General features: G+C 50.4%; 1 protein-coding gene across 7 annotated transcripts in view; it reads right to left on the bottom strand.

Moving 5' to 3' along the window:
• NDRG4 (NDRG family member 4) overlaps positions 1–21,576 on the bottom strand; it is a 43,051-nt gene that overhangs the window by 20,584 nt on the left and 891 nt on the right. For 6 of the 7 annotated variants that reach the window (XM_036832626.1, XM_036832625.1, XM_036832624.1 and 3 more), the window contains one exon: positions 2,670–2,764. In XM_036832626.1, the coding sequence (XP_036688521.1) occupies positions 2,670–2,741 (72 nt within the window). In that variant the 5' untranslated portion in view covers positions 2,742–2,764. Of the gene's footprint in view, positions 1–2,669; positions 2,765–20,927; positions 21,126–21,576 lie in introns of those variants that run through there. The other variant, XM_036832619.1, reaches the window with a different exon arrangement.

Below are 21,576 nucleotides of genomic sequence, written 5' to 3'. Positions count from 1 at the left end.
GGGGTCCCTGAGAGCCACCATCCGGCCCGGCCCACCACGCCCTCACAAGAAGGCTGGTCTCTGCTCGCATGCCTCGAAAGACGGGCTGTTTGTGGGGAGGAGGGACTTTTCAGAGAGTTCTGAAAAACTTCTTTCTTCTGAGCTGCATCACAATCTATAGCTTCCACCCGACCCAAGTCTTTACTGAGAGCCTACTGTGTCCCAGGCACTGTGCTAGGAACTGGGGAGATCGGGGAACAAAACGGACAGGGTCTCTGCTCCAGGAGCCTGTGGGGCAGAGCCCGAGAGCAGTAAGTGCCAGGCCCGGAGGGTGTGCGGGTGTCAATGTTAGACCCGGTGGTCAGAGAAGGCCTGCCTGAGGAGGGGGCATTTGAGCAGAGCCTGAATAAAATGAAGGGCCAGCCCTGAAAAGTCCTGCGGCTGGCGTGTCCCAGGCAGAGGGAACAGCTGGGAATATGATCAGCTTGTTCAAGGAGGAGCAGTGAGCCTGGGAGACAGGATAGGAGCGAGCAGGGGGAGGGGGTGCAGAGCACATCCTGGGCCCCGGGAAGGGCTGTGGCTGCAACTCTGAGTGCTATGGCAGCCACTGGCCAACTGTGAGCAGAAAAGTGACATGATGTGTGGAATTTTTAGTTTATGCAAAAAGGATAAAATTACAGGGGTACCTTACCAAAGCCAAGAACAATAGTTAAAAACAGGCCTCAGGAGGGATGGTGGCCAGTAATAGAAATCAAATCTGGTCAGTCTAAGCAAAAAAGGGAAATTTATAATTAGGATACAAGGGTGCCTTACCAAGCCAAGGGCAGGACTCATGAAGGGCTGGAACAAGGGAATGGAACACATCAGAAAGCCAGGAATGACATGATGTATTTTAGAAGGTTGTACAGAGCAAGGAGACCAGTGGGGAGGCTCCTTCAAGCAGAAAGAAGCGGGGTGGGCCTGCCGTGCCGAGGCGAGGAGTGGAAGAGAACACGCGAGGCCAAGGTGCCCTCAGCTTTCTGTGCCACCCACAGATGCACACCCGTACCAGCGGGGAGCACCTGGGTAAGAGATGATGGGGGCCTGGAACAGTGAGGAAGTAGAATTAGAATCAAAAGTCTACAAAGTGTCCAGCTCACCAGCTGTTCCCTGACCATTCCTGGGGGTTGCCCTCAGGTAATCAGGTCTCGTAAGTTAACTTGAAGTTCTGTTTTAAAAGTTAAGACTGCACCCTGGGAATTCCCTGGTGGTCCAGTGGTTAGGACCCCGCGCTCACACTGCTGAGGGCCCGGGTTCAATCCCTGGTCGGGGGGCGGGGGCGGGGGGCGGAACTACGATCCTGCAAGTGGCGGGGCAAAAGAAAAAAAAAAAAACACTGTACCCTTCTTGGGGACAGGACTGCCGGCCTCATGTGGTTGGACCCCTGGCACCTGGACAGCCACTCTGTCCCAACATGTGGAGCTCAGCAGCTCTTGGGCTCACCTCCTTCGGGAGGGAGGATCTGGGAGGCTGGGGGCAGAGCAAAGAAGGGTGTGCTGAGGTTCCAGGGCCTGGGCTCCTGGCTTCCCCATCTGTAAAGTGAGGGGGGCTGGGCGGCATAACCAGCAGGGACCTACAGCCGTGATGCCCCAGGATTCTGTGAGCAATGGACCCATAGCTTTTCCTTGCAGGAGGGAAAGGGAAGCTGTGCTGGGTGTCACCACAACAAGAAAACGTAAGAATCCGCCTGCCAATGCAGGGGACACGGGTTCGAGCCCTGGTCCGGGAAGATCCCACATGCTGCAGAGCAACCAAGCCCGTGTGCCGCAACTACTGAGCCTGCGCTCTAGAGCCCACGAGCCACAACTACTTGAAGCTCTCGCGCCTAGAGCCCATGCTCGGCAACAAGAGAAGCCACCGCAATGAGAAGCCCGAGCACCGCAACGGAGAGTAGCCCCTGCTCACCGCAACTAGAGAAAGCCTGCTCACATCAACGAAGACCCAACGGAGCCAAATAAATAAATAAATAAAAGTAAGAACGTTTAAAAAAAACGCTATTAAAAAAAAAAAAAGAAAATGTGGGTAGAACTAATTCTGAAATCTAACGCCTGGTGTTCAGACGAGGGCCCTTTGGGATAAAATAACAACCTCAAATGCCTTGATCCCACTGCTCCTGTAAACACTGCCTGCCGGTAACTTTCCCTCATACCTCAGAGGCTTATGAGGAAAAAAGAGAGGCTTCAGACGTGAAAGGCCCAGGTAGCTGGGGAAGCATCGTGACCCCACTGGAGGCAGCACTGCCCAGCGGGGACCCTCTTGGGGCTCAACGGCTGCCCACAACCAGGGGTTGAATACGGGCCTCATTCCCTGAGAGCTGTGTGACCCTGGCCAAGTGAGTTAACCTTTCTGTGCCTCGGTTTTCTCATCACTGAAATGGGAATAACTCTTCTACAGAGCCTCCCAGCCCCAAAGACAGCCAAACCCACAGCGAGGTTGGCTGGGTTTTAGCCGCGTGGGCGTTCAGCCCGGCCGGGAACTCTCCCAAGGCGGGGACAAGGCTTCTCAGGGTGGCGTGAGGATTCCTGGTGCGTGGCTCACGGGATGGACGGCCATCTCCTAGCCATCAGCAAGACTAAAGGGAAGGCGCGCGGTTTCCTTCTCGGTCACGAGGTGGCGCCCTCCGCCCTCAGGACCGCGAAGGGGCGACTTACCAGCTCAGCGGCGTCCTGGCCCCGGAGCAGTGGCTTCTCCTCGGGGAATCGCAGCTCCTGCAGGCCGGCCATGGTTACGTCGTGGAGCAGGAGCCCTAGGGAGGGAAGGCGAGGACGAGGGTTGGGCCCTGCTGCGACGGGCACGCCTGGGCCCTGCTCGGACTCTCTCGGCGGGCGGAGGGGACAGCGCAAGCCCGGGCTGGGGCAGGGGCACCGGGGACCACACCGACCCCTCCATCCCCGAAACCCCGGTTCCCAAGCGCAGGCCCAGCGCGGCGCTTCACCTAGGCAGCAAGGCTCCGTCTGCAAGACTCACCTGCTTGGCTCAGGGAAGGTCATTGTATTATTTGGTCTTAAAAGTTAAAACATGTTCCCTGCCACCCCCCCAAAAAAAGGAAGAAAGAAGGAAGAAGGGGGGGGGGAGGAAGAAAGGAAGGAGGGAAGGAAGAAAAAAGAGGAAAAGAAAAGCAAGGCAACACAATACAGGATGACCCTTGAATAATTTCAAGTAAACTGCATTTATTAAGAAGCAGAGGGACAAGTGTGGGGAAGGGTCGGAAGTCCCCTGTGGTCAGAAATGGACAGTGGGCTCTGGGAGGACACAGAGGAACAGAGCTGAGGGCTGTCCTGAGTGCCTAGAAGGACAGGCCTGGGTGAGGATGGCTCTGAGAGGGGAGAAGGGAGGGCCTGGCAGTGTGGCAGGCAGAGTGACATTGAAGGTGCTGGTCATGATGTACCACCAGCAGGGAGGGATGACACAGTGACCACTCAACCCACAGCCTCCAGGCAGAGGGGCCCAGACCCTAATGGCTGCGTGTTCGTGGGAGACCCCGGGCCTCTGAACCTCAGGAGAGGAACAGGTCATATGTGCACATGTGTGTTTGGAGGATCCAGTTGTGGGGGAAGGCAGACAGAGGGTGCCAGGACCCCACAATCTGTCTATCTAGCCTGGCACTGCCATTCCTCACTTGGATTTCAGGATGGCACAAATCATAATGCACCAAGAGAAACACTAGGCAAGGATATGAGCTGGAGATTCATCAAAGAATTACAACTGGCCAGTAAATACATGGGAAAATGTTAAAGCTCACTAGAAGTCAAAGATATTCTTTCTTTTTTTTGCCAATGGAATTGGCAACATTTGCAGTGCTGGCAAAGATGCACCAAAACTGGCACTTTTCTTATACTGTTTGTGAGTGTATAAAGTGGTACATCTTTCTGGAGGGCAGTTTTACAGAATGAATTAAGATCATTTAAAAGGTTCTTACTCTTGGACTCAGCAATCTTCTCCCTGGGAGAAATTTCCTAAGGAAACCAGAGAGGGCACCTAATGATTTATCTGTAACAATGTTCACTACAGTGCCATTTATAATCCAAAAAACAAAAACAAAACAAGCTAAAAAAGCTAAATGTCCATAAGTAGGGCACTAGACAAACTATGGGTAAATAACTTGTAAAAGATTATTTAATAACATGGTAAAATGCTTGTGTTGTAATAGATTTTTTTAAAAAGCAGTTATAAAACATACAGTATTATCCAAATTATGAGAAATATGAATAGTTCCATAAAAAAGCCTGGGAGGCTTTTCACAAAGTTAACAGGCATTATCCCTGGGTGAAGGACTGAAAATTAGGGTCTACAGTCTGAAATCAGGAAAAAACAATATTTAAGAAAGACTGTTTGTAGATCATTAACAATTTTTTATTCTTGCAAAGCACTTCACATCTCCCAAGGTACTTTCCTGTGCTATTAGATTTCACCCTGATGGGAAGTGCGATGAGGTAAACCAAGGCTGAGAGAGGTTCCACGGCACGCCCAGATGGGGCCAGGCCTGGAAATGCGGTCTTTGGATTCTTAGTCTGTTCCAGTGCTCGTTCTGTAACACCACGGCGGCCTGACCTGAAAGGATGGAAGGATGGCTTCCTATCCTTCCTCCCACCCTCCCTCCCACCCCTCTTCCCTTCCTTCCCAATTCTATTTTTAGTCTTTCTCAAGAGTGAAGCCCTCAGACTTTCCCTTCTGCCCTGAAAGGCTGACAGTCCCACAAGCTGGTTGGTCAGAAGATGCCCCCCAGCCCTGCCCATCCCTGCTCCTTTGGCTTCTCCCTGTGGAAGCCCTAGTGACTGGGGAGTCAGCACAGTGGCTTCCTGGGACCCAAGGGCACATGGCCTCGGATGGAACCCAGTTCTGTGGCAGGGAGGTCCTGAGACCAGGCTGTAGCTCCAGACCCTGACTGGGCTTCCTTCCATCCTGTCAGAAGCAGGAAGCATCAGCCCTCCAGAATGTTAACAAAGACGGTGCCTTGTAATCGCATGGGGGTCCCCACCTGAGTCTAGTTTGGGTTGAGACGTGCTGGGGCTGGGCTGGGAGCCACTGGCCACTCAGGCCTCCTGGAAGGTTAATCCAGAGCTGTGCAGCCCCCCTGGGAGAGCCTTGTCCCCAGCATGAAGAGGCCAGGCAGGGAGGCCCCTGCCCACCCAGGTACCCAGGTCCCTGCACCTTAGTGCCATGCTGGAGCTCTCCGTTCCCAGCGGCTTCTGGGGAAACCAGCTAACACAATGCAGACGGGCTGTATTTTTAGAAAGGCGTCCTCTCCCCTCTCCCCCACTTTCTCTTCCACCCTTTCTGCCATGGGCACACTCACCCATCCATCCGGGTGGGGAGCTGAAAGAAGGGCCACCCTGGAAAACTCTTCTCCCATTAGGGCCTTTTTAGCCGCCAACCCCCCTGAATACTGAATTCAATTAAATGCTTTGGCAGCACTGGGGTGTCCCCGCCCTCTCCCAGGCCTGTTATGAAACCACCCTGGAGACCATCCTCCCCAAGGACGGTTCTATTAAAAGGGCTGAGAGTGGGCAGCGCAGGGACAGATGGGCTGTGATGAGGGGGTGGCGGGGAAGGGGGCTGTAGAGAGAAACCTCATAATCCAGAGAACTGGGGATGTCTCAGCCTGTGGAAAACGGGGACAGCCCAGGGCACAGCAGGTGATGTGGGGCTCGGGAACAGAGGCCGGAGGGGACATTCCCACAGGGTGGTGGCAGACGAGTTTCTTCCTAAGAAAGTTATGATTTTAAAAAAAGCAGCTAGATGATGTTACAAGAAAATGAGATTCCCATCAAATCAGTATATTGTATGCCTGAAACTTATACAATGTTATATGTCAACTGTATCTCAATAAAGCCGGAAAACATTTTTCAAAAAAGAGCGTGAATGTGTTTGTAAATATTCTGACATCCCTTGGCCCTGAGAAGGTTTTTAAATGTGTTATTTACTTCTCTAATCATGACAATTGCTATAAAATAAAGTTTAGGAAAAAAAAAAAGAGAGCATGAGATTCCTATCAACAGAGCATGAGATTCCTATCAACCGCCCACAAGGAAGCCTGAGTCAGGTTTGTCAGGAATCAGGGAGCACAAGGCAAATGGGGTGCGAGATCCCAGGGGTCTGTGAAGCAACAGCAGTGGACCTTTTCACTTTGTCTTTTTCCCCCTCTTGATCCCAGATTCTCTAAAGGCAACACAGAGTGTTAGAACCAAATGGGCCTGGGGTGAATTCCAGCCCTCAGCTTCTCAGTGGTTCGGCCTAGAGTCACTGGAATCTCTTCTGCATCACTCACTGCCCAGCTTTATTTTGGGCGGATCACTAAGAGGATTGCTTATCTGCAAAATGGGAGCAGTCACCTTCCTCTGCCCACCTCAGAGAGCTTTGAGGTACAACAGAGACAACAGATAGAAACATGCTTTTTAAACGGAAGATTTCTGTACCCATTTCGATGGGACAAAAATAACGTAAGTTACTGGGGTCCTCCTGACCTTCCTTTGCCTACTTAAGACATCTCTGGAGTTTCTTTTTCTCTTGTCTCCTATTTAAGGAAGGGTTCATACCTGTTGGCAGGGAGGCTCCGCTGATGTTTCAATAAAGGGGCGGGAAAGGGATGAGGCAGAGAAAGCCCGGGCTCTTTGGCTGGGTGACAGAAAGGAGCTCCCAAGCAGCGTGAATGTGGGTGGATTCTTTAAGAGGAACTGCATTTCTTTTCAATTACTTTTGGTTACTGATTTGTGCGTCATTAAATGTGATTCTATGCTGTGATTCAATTACTTTTGGTTGCTGATTCGTGCTTCTTTAAACGTGATTCTATCCTGGGCCATGTGAACCCTCACACTTATTAGGGTTAAAAATATAAACAATTACTATGATCATTCCTGAGCCTTGTCAATAAGTGCTTCAATTTAATTGATCAGTGGCAGTTACACAACCTATGGAATAAAGCAACTGTTGAGTGGGAGCACGGCTCAGCAGTAGTAGGGGGCGTTTGGAAATACACGTGGGGATTTTGGATTGTCTCAGCAACTGGGGGCTCCTACAGCATTTAGTAGCCGGGAGCCAGAGGCGAGGAAGGTTGTGTGCGGACAGTGCTACCCAGCCAAGCATCACTCCCCACCCCAAAACACCCAGACCTGTCCCACCAAGAAATGCAAGAGCTGAAGGTGAAGGGAGGCCAGACATCAACAGGGTAAAGTTAGCACATGCAGGCGAACCAGACCTTGTGGGACAGGGAGAAACCAAACTGTAAAAGCGGAAGGGCCGTGGAATGGCTTTTTTTTTTTAACCACAGGAGTGAGGGGGCCTCTTGGCAGGTCATGGTCAAGGTCTTGGTCCAAGATGCCCTGTGGATGGTGCACTCCTGCAAGTCCTGGTTATAAGGTCCCGTTATTACAAGAAAAGCCGCAAGCAAATGGAACAGGGAGCAGAGCCAACCTGGCTTGGCCAGCTCTGCCCTGGGGGAGGGGTCTGCACCACAGATTAAGAACGATGTCGCTAAGGGCAGGCAGGCGACTCACGTTCAAGCCTGGGCACCTGAGGCCCTTCCACCCACACCACGCCAGCCCTGTGGTTTGAAAAGAAGCCCCAGAACTCAGGGACCCCAGAAATCAGAAACTCAACTTCCAACTGCGCTATGTAGAGGGTTTAGAGCCTCTGGGTAGCTGGCCCCTCATATCACTCTCCCTGTCCCGATCCTGACCACAGAGGGTTGGGACAGCACTGGGGGTATAGGGCTGCGATGGGGACTAGACCTTCCCTCAGCATCCCCGCCTCACAGGTGAGACAAAAACAGGTGCAGGTCCCCTTGCGGCTGATCCAGGAAGGGACCCCAGAGCCTGTGCTCTTAAACCCTATTCCACACAGATTCTGTCTCCCCAAGGACACAACCCAACAGGAGGGTGCAGGGAACATGATCTTTTGCCCTGGCCCAGCCTACATTTCCTCTCTCGTTACAGCCCCTTGATTTAGGCCCAACCTGACCACTTCTCCGACTAGACCACTTCTCCTGCTTTTTTCTTGATTTGGGCCTATGAATTCCTATCTCCCCGCAGCCACTGCAACCCTGCCCACACACACACACACACACTCCCACTGTGCTTAAGGCAGCCATATTTGGATTCTGACACTCAGAGCTAAGGACCCCCAGCTGACTCAGTAGGTCCATTCTACCCACAGGAAGCACGTGCCTTTGTTCATGCCATTCCTTCTGCCTGAAATACCTTTCCCTATCACATCCCTACAACAACAACAATAATGACAAAAACGATTGTTAATATTTTCTGACACTTGATATGTTTTTGTTGAATGAGATGGAGTGAAGGAATGCTTCTTCGCCCAGACTGCAAAGTATTAAACGACTGATAACATTCAGCGTTGGTGAGCTTGTGGGGAAACAGCACATACTCTCATACACTGTTGGCCCCTCTGCAGTGGGTTCACCTTCATCTGGAGGGCGAGTTGGTAGTTTGTAAAAATGCAAATATCTATCAACTTTGCAATTATATCTCTAGATATTTATCCTAAAGAAAAACACTAAGAGGCTGTGCACACGGATGCTCTACCGCAGCACTCTTTGGAAAAGGAAAAAACCGAAAACCACCCAAACAAACGTCAGGAGAATGGTTAAGTAAACCATGGCACATCTACACCCCAGAGCACCATGCAGCTATTTAAAAAGTAAGGCAGCTCCACTCAAACAGATAGGGAAAGCATTCTAAAATATGCAGTTAAGAGAAAAAGGAATGCCACAGAAGTATAAATAAATAAGCCCATTTATGTAAAAAATACATGCACCAAACAGGTACATATATTTGCAAATTAAAAAAAAAAATAGGTCCTCAAATGAATCAGGGTAACTGTAATGCCCACCTCTGGAGAAGGATATGGGTTTGGAAGGGTCTAAAAGGAGACTTTATTCTACACAGCAGATATTATCAAATCTAAGATACCATCAATTATAGCTGACACTAACATTTTATGTACCAAAAGAAGAGAAAAAACACTGCCAATTAAATTGAGACATAATACTGTCCCCTACCTTTCAACTTTTTATTTTGAAATAATTACAAATTTAGAAAAATCAAAGAAAAAACAAAGCACAGAGACTTCCCATATACCTTTCACTCAGCTTCCCCTAATGTCACCATGCTACAGAACCTTAATACAATTAGAGAAACCAGGAAAGAAAATACTGATACAATATGGTGAAGTAATCTGCAGACCTGAGATGAATTTCACCAGTTTTCCCAATAGTCTCCCAGTCCAGGATGCCACATTGCACAGAGTTGTCATGTAGTCTCCTCCAATCAGGGACAGTGCCTCAGTCTGTCTTCTATGATGTTGATACTTGAAAAATACTGATTAGTTAAATCTGTAGAATGTCCCTCAGTTTGGGTTTGTCTGTTGTTTTCTTATGATTAGACCAAGGTTATGCATTTTCAGTAAGAATACAGCAGAAGAGATGTGCCCTTGTCATTGTACCATTTCATGGGGTACATGATGTCAATCTGTTTTATTATTGGGGATGTTAAGCTTGATCACCCGATTCAGGTGGTGTCTGCCAGGTTTCTCCAGTATAAAGTGACTATTTTTCCCTTTGTAATTAATACGTATCTTGTGGGAAGATACTTTGAGACTATGCAGACATCCTGTTTCTCATCATACTTTCGCCCACTAATTTTAGCAACCATGGATGATGCTTGCCTACAGTTATTACTGTGGTATTTGCCTAACGATAATTTTCTATTTCCATCATCTCTTCTACACTTATTAACTGGAATTCTCCTCGAAGAATAAGAGCTGTCTTTTCTTCTCCATCTACTTATTTATTCAATTACTTATTTTATTCTATGGGTTATAATCAATTTCTATTATTACTTTATTGTTCTGATTGTGCCAGATTTGGCCATTGGGAGTTCCTTCAAGCTGGCTCTTGGGTCTTTTCACCATGCGCCCATCATTTTTTTCGGTCGTTTCTAATTTTCTAGCCCTATATGATGTTCCAAACTCACCTTGCATTTTTTCTGCCTCAATCACTGACACACATACACATACATTCTATATCTATGTATCTGTATATCTATTAAAAATCTGGAATTTATAACTGATACCTCTAATTCCAATTCAACACCTCTCAGTTTATTCTAACTTCCCCCCTTTCTTTATTTGTAATTGTTTTTCTTCCACAATGAGAAACCTGGTTCTCATTATCCCCAATATTTTTATTTGTTCACTCCTAGTATACACACAAAGTAATTTCAGAACTGCTACTCACATAATCAGTTCTTACCATTCAGAACTTTTGGGACTTACTTTCTTTTTTTAATATTTTATTCTTTTAGACTTAGACCCAAAATTTTTTAAAAATATTTATTTATTTATTTAGCTGTGCCAGGTTGCGGCACGCGGGATCTTTGTCTCTGCGTGCAGGATCTTTTAGCTGCAGCATGTGGGATCTTTTAGCTGCGGCATGCGGGGTCTTTAGTTGTGGCAATGCAGGGTCTTTAGTTGCGGCATGTGGGGTCTTTAGTTGCGGCATGTGGGCTCTAGTTTCCTGACCAGGGATCGAACCCGGGCCCCCTGCATTGGGAGTGCGTAGTCTTAGCCACTGGACCACCAGGGAAGTCCCAGACCCAAATTTTTAAAAGCATCTATCACTCTTGTAAATTTTTTTTTTTTTTAATTGAAGTATAGTTGCTTACAACACTTGTAAATTCTTAAAAAGGAAAATACAAGTGAAATAAACTGTGTCGGGTCTTCCTAAAACTTCTTCACATTCAGGGTCCAATGCCTCCGAATCACTCCGTCTTGAAGTTGTTGCTGGCTGTGCTTTTCCATGAAGTCCCAGCTCCTCTGACATTAAGATCATCTGTGGTGCAGCATTTCCCAAGAGTGCTCCACTACTGATTCCAGGATTTCTCTCCAAGCAGCAAATTTTGGTGTACATGTGATGGCAAGGACAGTAGTCCTGGTGCCCACCTCACCAACAGAGACTGTATTTTAGAGATGTTATGAAAAAAAAGGTGCATCTTAGAGTTGCCATAACATAGCTCTTTTATAAAACTTTCTTCTGTTGAGGCACAGCACCAATGTGCGAACTCTGTTTCTGTACACACGTGGTTCCAGGTATTAAATGCAGACATAATAAGCCTCCAATCCCCAGACCAAGGGCAAGGGCAGACAGAACTGGAATCCCAACAACACATCCCATGTGAGCAGCTTCTGTACGGAGCCAGTAAAAAGTCCTACTGGGGCAGAGACTGTTAATTGTCCCCCAATACCTGTTCTCCTCTTCTTCTTTAATAATAGATTCCCAAATTTTAGACGAGCAGGTAGACAATGGGAATAAAGCCTATTTATGACCATGTGACAACAATCAGCCAGTTAGATGTAAGTGGAAGCATGTGACTTTGGGGTAGTGCTCTTAAAGGGAGGAGACATGTCATTCTTCAACCTTTCCTTCCTCCTGCTGGCTGGAATATAGATGTGATGGTGGGAGCTTGACAGCCATTTTGGACCCTGAGGCTGGATACTAAAGGTGGCAGAGTGGCAATATAGAAGAAGTCTAGGTTCCTGAGAATCATGAAGTCATAATTCTGGATGGCCTATCTCTAGACTCTGCTTATGAAAGAGGGAAACACACTTTTATCTTGTTTATCTATTTGTTAATTGAGGTACAGTTGATTTATAACATTGTGTTAGTTTTAGGTGTTGAGCAAAGTGATTCAGTTTTATATATATATATATATATTTCAGATTCTTTTCCCATATAGGTCATTACAGAGTATTGAGTAGAATTCCCTGTCCTATACAGTAGGTCCTTGTTTATCTATTTTTATATAGTAGCGTGTATCTATAATTTGTGTATCCCAAACTCCTATTTTATCCCTCCCCCCACTTTCCCTTTTGGTAACCATAAGTTTGTTTTCTATGTCTGTGAGTCTGTTTCTGTTTTGTTGTTTAATCTATTATTATCGTGGGTTTTCTGTCACATGTCATTGAAGCTAACCTAAACTTAGGACAATTTTCTTGGAGACGCAGCCTAACATGCTAAAGGAACTCAAAGAAAAGGAACAGGACGGGGCTTGCCCAAGGGGACACAGGGAAATTCTAGGCTGATCCAGAGCCTACAGCTTCCTCTCTGCAGTGAGCAGCATTCTTGCTTCACAGAGTGAGCCAGCTCCTTCCAGCACACAGTAACTGCATCAACACGAGTAACTGTGACCCACATTCAAAAGCTAAAAAGCTCAGTTTGGCACTTTTGGCCACAAATTCTCAAGTTTCTTTAACACAGGTGCCTCAGTTCAGTCCTGTATCTTTGCCTAATTTGGCAAATGTCCCAGAAACAAAGATACGCTTGTCCTGGATCTTTGTGCAAGATTCAAAGGGGTAAGCCAAGGCAACAAGCCTCCTCCAGCTCGGAGGTCTGCAACGTGGTCTGCAGGAAAGAGAGAGCCCAAAGGAGCAGCTTTCTTACTGGGTATTTCTCTCCTGGAAAGCTCCCTTTCCCTCTGAATTGCCTCACGTATTCGTGTTTTGAAGAACAGCACCCACCTGGCAGAGAAGCACCCACTCCAAGCAACTTCCAGGGTCTTCCTGCCTCACATATGATGTCTGCAGAAGGGGGGGCCCTGCTCAACCCCAGGCCATTTCTTCTCATAACAGCACCTGGTTGTGGAAATGGCACCCCTGCCCCATCCTCAGTCCATGTGGTACAGGGATGACCACACCCCCAGGGGCGGCCAAGTGCCCCAGGCCTAAGTCCTTCCTTCCTTCCTTCATTCATTCATTCACTCACCAGATATTGATTGAGCAGCTACTATGTGCCAGGCACTATTCTAGGCACCAGAGATAAAAGATTGATCATTACAGACAAAAAGTCCTACCTTTGTGGAACTTTCAGGGGAGGGAGTAGGCAAACAATCAACGAATCTAAGTAAATATACAGTGTGTCAGACATGCCACGTGCACAAGGAAGCAACGTCACAGAAGGGGAAAGAGCATGGGGCTGGGGGCTGCGATCTGAAACAGGGTGTAAGAGCAGGCCTCACTGAGAAGGTGACCAGAGCAAAGACGTGGAGGAGGTGAGGGAGGGGGCCTTGTGGATGCCTGGAAGAGCGCTCAGGGCAGAGGGAACAGCAAGCGCTAAGGCTGTGAGGCAGGGGTTTGCCTGGCGTGTTCAGGTGGATGTGAGGAAGCCAGCGTGGCTGGAGCAGAGTGAGTTGGGGGAGACAAGGAGGAATGAGGACCAAGAGGGAAGAGCAGAGCCATCAGATCACGTTTCATCTAAAAGGTTGTTAGAAAAACTCCGGCTTTTCCTGAGTGAGGTGCCTTGGAGGGTTTTGAGTAGTGGGATGATGTGACAGGATTTCCATGTTCTATGTGTAGAACAGAACTAGGGGGTGAGGGTGGAAACAGGGAGACCAGTCACTGTATTAATCCGGGAGAGAGATGCTGACGGCCGTTGTGGAGGTGGTGAGAAGTCCTCAGGTTCTGGGTATGTTCTGAGGGTAGCTCCAGGGGGAGCTGCGGATGGATCAGCTGTGGGGTATGAGAGAGAGAAGAGTCCAGGGTGATTTGGTTTTGTCCTGAGCCACTGGTGGGACAGAGTTGCCATTTATGAGTCCGGAAGACCTTGGTAAAAAGAGGTGGGGGGAAAGCCCAGGCGGTTGGCTTAGACCTGAGTCAGGTGGGGCTGCAAATGGCAGGTGGCTATAAGAGTCTGCACTTCAGGGGAGAGTCGAGGACTGGAGCCATCACCACACAGACGATGTTTGAACGCATGAGACTAGATGAGGTCAGTTAGGGAGTGAGTGAGGACAGAGAAGCGGTCCCAGGATGAGCCCTAGAGAAAGGAGATGAGGAGAAAGCAGTAGAGCAGAGAGTGTGCAGGAACAGCTGGAGAGGTAGGAGCGGGGTGCGGAAACCAAGTGGACACACTACATTTGGTTTCAGAGACAGTTCAGGGAGGGGTGTGGGTTCCAATCAGGGCAAGGCCTTTGCTGGAATATTTGAGAAGCTCTTTGCTGGGGTTATCAGGAGGATGGTCTGTGAGCCAGCAGCCATTTTGCCACCACGAGGAAGGGACTGACTTGGGGTCAAACCAACCCAAAGAATGGAACTGATAGGAGTGAGGGAGAGAGAGAGACAGAGCCTGATGGCCTTCAGTGGCCGTAGGTCCACTGTGCTGCATAGACACCCTAGTTTCCCTTCTTTGTGTCAGTCTAAGTTCAGTTTCTGTCACTTGCAACCAAGAGACCTAACACAACATCTAAGGTCTTTTCACCTGCATGGTCCAGAGGGGCCAAGCAAAGCCCAGCACCCCACCCACCTGTCTGGCAATCACACAGGGTAGCCAGGCCTGGGTGTGGGGTCAGAGGGCTCATGGGCTTGGAGGCAGGGCTTCCCTACCACACTTGAATGGCAACACCACGGTCCACTCTGGCAGTTCAGGCCTATTCCAACCCAGGCACTTCCATCAGGTGAATCCAAAGATGCAATGGTAAAAAGGAGCCCCAGAACATTCTGGGGCCTATGGTCCTCCTGGATGACCACTTCAGATTGCAGGGGACCTCCAGGCCACCCCTGACCACTGTCCCTCTCTGCCCTGTCTCAGTATGCTGGGTTCACAGCAAACACTTTGGAGCTGGCAGGGGCCTCGGGAGCAGCGGGCTTAGAACACTCTCTTGATGGACGAGGAACAGGGGTATGCTCAGGTGGGACAGGCCAGGATTCTCACGTGCCCAGGACTGGAGCATCTCCAGGCACACAGTGCCTGCCAGGCACTGCCCCCAGCACGTGAACTGAAAACACATCTCAGTCCTCAAAGGTACTGGTTATGGGGCTTAAGACGTATGGTCATTCTGGTTGGAGTATACCTTTCATCTGTGGTTTGGAGTTTAAAGTACCTGAGGATTAAGGAAAGTGGAAGGGCGTGCCATGAAAGCTTTTCTGTTATGACACAGAGACCAGGTTTGTGTTAGGCGAGCAGAAGCTCACATCCTACCAATGCTTGGGTGATGCTCTCCTGCTTACAAAACAGTGTCATGATGATCTCCCCGGCTGATCCTCAGGACTATTGTGTGGGCTCAGCCAGGCTCAGCCCAAGGTCAAACAGCCAGGGCCTGATCAGAAGCAGGTTTCCAGACCCCAAGCCTATGGCCACGGGGCCAGCCTCCATGGCGGCTGAGGCACCGGGTCGGATCTGCATGCACCCCAGCATTGGTTTCCTGGCGCTGCTATAACAAATCACCACAACCTTGGTGGCTTCAAACAAGACATATCTATTGTCTTACACTTCTGGAGGTCAGAAGTCCAAAATCAGTGGCCCTGAGCTGAAACCAAGGTATTGGCAGGACCACTCTCCCTCTGGAGGTTCTGGGGGAGAATGTGTTCTCCCACCTTTTCCAGCTTCTCGAGCTGTGTTCCTTGCATTCCTTGACTCGTGCCCCCTTCCTCCAGCTACAAGGCCAGCAGTGGGGGCAAGTGAAGCGTCTTGCTGCAGACGTCACATCACCTTCTTCTTCTGTGGCCTGTGGCTGCATCTCCTTCTGGCTCCCTTTATAGGAATACACGTGGTTGCATTTAGGGCTCACCTGGATAATCCACAATAATCTCCCCATCTCCAGATCCTTAACTTAATGACAACTGCAAAGTCTCTTTTGTCATATAAAGTAACGTTCACAGGTTCTAGGAATTAGGATCTGAGTATGTTTGGGGGCCATAATTCAGCCTAGCACGCCTGTACACATGCACACGCACACCCCACGACCTTGCGGCCCCATCTGCGTTACTCACTTTGTCTGTCTCCTCCTCCCTATAAACAGGGAAAGCCAACTTCAATACCCATGGTGAATGCCTCTTCCTCTCTCGAGTTTTCCAAGAACACACCCTCCCAACAACCCCGGAATTCAGCTCTCCTTCAGAATTCCTGTAGGAATTCTGGTTTTATCAGAACCCCAGCACTTAGCACTTTCCCCTGTATGTTTGTTAATTTTTCGTTTTTAAAAATAGAACTTGAATTTCACGCAATACACATTCACTGAGAAAAGTCAGAAAAACAAGAGCAAAAAGAAATAAAAAATCACATACAATCCTAGTAACCAGAGGAAACCACTGTTAACATTTTTGTTTATCTCCTTTCATTTTCAGTGCTAATAATCTATACACTGAAAAAAAGGTTTTTGTTTTTGTTTTTTAAACTGAAACATCTTTTGGACTCTGGAGCCAGATAACCTGGTGCAAATTTCAGCCAGTTATTTGCCATCTGTGTGACCTTAAGCAAGTTACTTAGCCTGTGCTTTAGTTTCCTCATCTGTTAAAAGGAGGAAATAATGGCACATACCTCATAGGGTTGTTATGATGATGAGTTAACATATAGAAAGTGCTTAGGACTGTGCCTGGCACATGACAAATGCCATGTAAGTGTGAGCTGTCATCACGTTATTACATGTATATAAGGAGACATCTGTTCAGGTGGGTAAATAACTTTTGGTAGCATAATTCACAGCTGCCTGGGGTTCCCTGGTTTGAATGCACTCCTGTTTATTTAACCTCCCCTACTGCTGGGCATTTAGGTTGTTTCCAGTTTTTTTTTTTTCTCTTCTATAAACAACTATGGGATAACATCCTTGAACAAACACCTCTGAACACATCTTTATTTTTTCCTAAAAATTCAACTGCTGAGTCACAGATCATACATATTTTTATGCTTTTGATACATCATTGCCAACTTGCCCTTCATAAAAGTTGCACCAGCGGAACAGCTTGCCCATCTCCCCACACCCCGCTTAATGAACTGCTCCCTTCTCCCCTCTTCCTGCAGGCCACGTGTCCCCTCACACCTATCTCTCACAGTGCCCCAGCGAAGCAGTGAAGCTTACTAAAATGGGTGAACTGGAAATGAGGATTCAGGGTCCTATATTCAGCCTCCTGGGGTAAATCAATGCCTCCGTTTCCCCTACATATAAATATATGGCTCAACACACCTGCCAACAATCAAACACTATTTAAGTACACATTCCATGCATTAAAATGATACCAAAATTCCAGACTGAACTGGCAAAAGTCTTGCTTTCTAATCACACATCAAGTATATTTTTAAAAATTTCCAACGTCTAATACTGAGGCTCCCAAGGGACTATGTCAGAGCCCTCAATCTGCCATTTTAGAGCTCTGACTCTGAACCATCTTGGAGACAGACCATTGGAGTATAAATGCACAAAAACCATCACCTTTCTACTTGCAAATAGACGAATGTCCCACTTTTCCCCATCTCACTAAGAAATAAAAAAAGGCACCGAGAGTCTGCCCTCTGGGGACTACAGGGAGCTTGTGTGTGGGCAGGACAGAGTCCTGGGCTCCTTCTTACCACGCTAACGAGGAAGGGCCTTTACTCCCATTTTATTGATAAGGAGACTGAGGCTCAGAGAAATTAAGAATTTGCTCGGGAGCTGACAAGCGGAGAGGAAACCCTGAAATTCACATCCTCTGATTCCCAAATCCCTGCCCTCCCTACACCGGAAAACTCTGTAAAGGCGTCTGGAATTCTAAGTGCCGGCCGCCTAAGCATCGCTCACCTGTGAAGGAAGGGCCCCTTCTTCTCTCTGGAACAAAAGGACATGCTCGGGCTGCACATGACAACTCATGGGCATCCTTCCAGCCCTGTAAGTGAGGGGTACCTGGCTTTGCCCACCTGGTGTCAGAGCTGTGGATGTCCGGCCAGCAGGGCCCAACCCCAGATGTCGTGCCTCACCTTGTCCCAGGTGATGGGAACCTGAGGCCGAAGCAGGGTCCCCCAGAGGCACATCTCAGGGAGGCCTGGATTGTGTGGAGAACCCAGAGGAGGAACTGGAACTTCCCTGAGGAAGGGAATCCGACGACTGGAGCACAGGGGGAAGGGGAGGAGACTCCAGGACACAGAGAAGGCAACTCGGGGACAACAGCCCTACACCTGCCATTTGCTGCCTGCCTGCCAGATGCTGCTCTCAACGTTTTACATACAGTCTCACACCTGTATGGGAGGTACCAAAACGAACCTATTTCACAGGTGAGGAAAGTGAAGTGTAGAGCAGCTATGAGACTGGCCCGGAGCCAGGCAATTAGAAACGCATGGAGGGACTTCCCTGGTGGTCCAGTGGTTAAGACTCCGTGCTTCCAGTGTCCAGGGTGTGGGTCGGGGAACTAAAATCCCACATGCTGTGTGGAGAAGGAAGGAAGGCAGGAAGGCAGGAAAGTGAACATGAAAGATTAAAAAAATAAATAAAAAAGAAATGCATGGGATGGCTCAGGGCTCAGGACTCAGGTTTGAAACCCAGCTCCACCTCTTCTCAGCCGCAGGACATGAGGCAGAGACTGACCTCATTGGTAAATGATCATGATGATAAAATGGGAGAATGTGAAAACTATAAACAGCTAAATAAACATGAGTTTAACAAAAGGTTCAGTGAAATAATTTCCTAATGCTGGTGTGGGGCAGGGAGTTGGAGACCTCTAAGAAATCATCCTGGAGACGCTGCTGAGCCTGGACTCAGTCAACAACTACTGAGCACTTGCTGTATGCCACCACAATAAACCGGCCACCACCTTGTGACCTGCTCTGCATCCAGCAGAGGAGATGGGTCAAAATCTCACAGATGCACGTGACACAGATAAAGTGGGTGGAGATAGATCCAAACTTCCTCGTGGCCAACCAGCCAGCGCAGCTGGACTCCTCCATCACAGGGACAGCCAAGACCAAGGAACCTGAGGGGAGATGAAGCCCACGAGGTGCCCACCAGGGCCAGGCCCCATCCGGGTGTGTCACCTGTACTATCTCAGTGAGCCTCACGCCAGCTCTCAGAGGGAAGGGTCAACATTTCCATCTCTAAGATGAGAAAACTGAAGTCAGGGAGGTTAAGCAACTTATCTGAAATCACACGGCTGGCCAGTACTGGGGCTGGGATTTGAACCCAGATCAGTGGGATGAGGAAAAGGATGGGAGGGAGCTGGAGAAAGAGGGAAGGCTGGAAAAACCACTGTGACGCGACTGGGAGGGATGCCCTGTCTCCCAGGGCCTGGTGAGAGGTGCAATGGGGGTCCAAGACTGATGATAGTGACCCAGGGAGTCTTGTTCCAGCCTGGCCAGGGGTCTAGAGAGCCTGCGAGAACCGGGCAAGTCTGTCTGATGAGGGAGGAGAGGCCCTGACCCATGTACCCAGAAGACGAGGGTACACTGTATTGGGACCCCAAAGCCTGGATCCCCGTTGCAGCCCTTACGCATGTCTCCCACGAACACTCCTCCTCCAGGCCCTTCTGGGGCTGGAAGAGGAGAAGGGGAAGGATCTAGGAGTTCTGTCCTGCATGCAGGGCTCTAAAAACCCACAGGGTGGTGAAAACTTTCCCTCGGGGGGGATTAACAAGTTCAGTCGCTGTTGTAGTTCCCTCTGAAGTCAGGAGGACTGGCCTGCCTCAGGTGAGCTCTACAAGGCAAGCTGGCAAGGGATTGGGGAGGGTGCCAGCCGCACGGCTAACTGGGCTCAGATCTCGTGCTTCTGAGCACCTGGCCAGTGTTTCCAGCGCTCCAGGAGCAGCGCCCACCTTCTCTTCCCTCTGAGCTTGGCATGAGCCAAGGAGTGGCCACTGTTACTTGAACACGTACTCACAGCCCGAAACTTCACCCAACCCCCAGCCCACCCCATCCCACACACTCCAGGCCCTCCAGCCTCCGCTTCACGTCACATCACTCCCAGTTCAAGCCTCTCTCACATCCCAGGGCCTCTGCGTATGCTGGTCCGTCCATCCTTCAGCCTGTAATGCCACCTCCCACTCCGCTAATAGAAATTCTGTCTTTTAGGGTCCAGTTCAAACGCTGCCACGTGCTCACATCTATCTGCTCTCCTCCTGCCCCCGCCTCAGACTCCAAGCTGTTTCCTGAGTGTGTCCTCACACTGCTGCCCCCTTCCCTTTCTTGTACCAGGGCTCCTGTGCTCTGTTCCCTTGCACTAGATGGTAAGGTCCTCCAAGTCAGGCATCAAACCTCCCAGGTGCCAGGGGACGATTTCTGGAATCCATGTGTCCATCCAGTACACATTGATTGAGCACCTCTACAGCCCAGGACCTGATGGGATCTGGATTTCCCAACTGTTTCCCTTTCTTAGCCCCCATCCTCCTGTCTGGGTCTCTCCACACCTCTCCCTTGGGGAGACCACAGAAGCCACCTGTACTGTTTGCCCTTCATGCCTGGGAGAGTGTCTCCACCCTTCAGAGCCCTGGCCCCTGTCCCGCCTGCTCTTCTGGGTAGACCCAGTGTCCTCTGTTATCTCCAGCCACAGCACCCAGGATATGGTTTCCAGTGGGGTGTCTGGCCATTTCTTCACAGGGGCCCCAAGGCTGAAGTTCCCCAGTCATCAGGGCCCAATCTGGCTCCCCACTTTCCTGGCCACTTGGCCTCTATGCCGAGCAAGTAACTTCTCCCAGGGAGAGGTGCTGAGATTGTCACAGGGAGCAGGAATTCAGAGGCCCACGGCAGAGGTCCTGTTGGGAGCCCAGGAAGCTCCTTTCTTGGGGGGACTGAGTGACACTGATTGAAGGGCAGGGGCTCTAAGCTCTCTTTCCCCTTTTGCGGACCTGCCTAGAGCTTGACTAGTCGGAGACTCCAGGGGGCCAGTCCTCGAACGCGCGCCCCTGCGGCAAGCGCTCTACCCACCCGGACACCGGGTCCCTCAGAGAGCAAAGCCGAGAAGGGCACCGCCCCAAGTCCTCTCCCGGGCCGGGCTCCGCACAGGAACACGCAGCGCACAAGCTAGGACTCAGCTGGTATCTGCACCCCCTCCTCCTGCTCGAACCCGAGCCACCCCAAACCCGCGGCCACCGCCACCAAGCCCCGCTCCAACTCGGAAAGTAGCGGGCAGCGAGGGCCGCGCGGAGGGGCGGCGGCGGGGCAAGGCCGGCGGTACCTGTCAGCAGCTCGATCTTGTGTCCCAGCACCCTCATGTCTGCGCCCCGCGCCGCCCGGCTCGGGGCTGCGGCGTCGGGGGAGTGCGCTCAGCCGAGCAGGGGAGAGGAGCGCGGGAGGCGAGGAGGGAAACAGCAGGAGAGCGAGAAGCGAAGCAGGAAGAGCAGCCGGCAGCCGGGAGAGCTCTCGCCGCCCCCCACGCCGCGCTCCCCCCTCCAAACAGGTTTAAAAAAATCCACCAATTGCACGACCGCGCACCCCTCAAAGGCGCCCGCCGCCACCTGGTCCGGGTGAACTCCGGGAGGCTGAGAGAGCGCGCGGGGTGGGTGCGGGTGACACTCTGGGAGGCGGCGGGAGTGGGCCCCTGTGCCCGCCGCCCGAACAAAGAGGCCCGGCCGCCCCCGGTGTCGCGATCAGGGAGGCGCGGGCGGCCGCGGGGCCGTGGCCCTGGGGGTCCGCGCCTCTGGCCGGGAAGGCGAGGAGGAAGAGCCCGGGTGGGGCGGAGTGGGCCGAAGGGGGGGTGCCGCCCTCGTAGGTGAAGTGTGGCCCGGCGACAAGGCGGCCCGCTCGCGGGTCTGGGTCGCGCGCGGGGGCTGAGCCGGGGCGGGGGGACCGGCCGCGGCCGCAGTGGCCGGGAAATGGGGGGAGAT

This window comes from Balaenoptera musculus, chromosome 19 (assembly GCF_009873245.2).
Source record: "Balaenoptera musculus isolate JJ_BM4_2016_0621 chromosome 19, mBalMus1.pri.v3, whole genome shotgun sequence".
In the NCBI taxonomy this organism is placed as follows: Eukaryota; Metazoa; Chordata; class Mammalia; order Artiodactyla; family Balaenopteridae; genus Balaenoptera; species Balaenoptera musculus.
The sequence above is the reverse complement of the archived record's forward strand: the minus strand, read 5'-3'. Positions and strand labels throughout refer to the sequence as shown.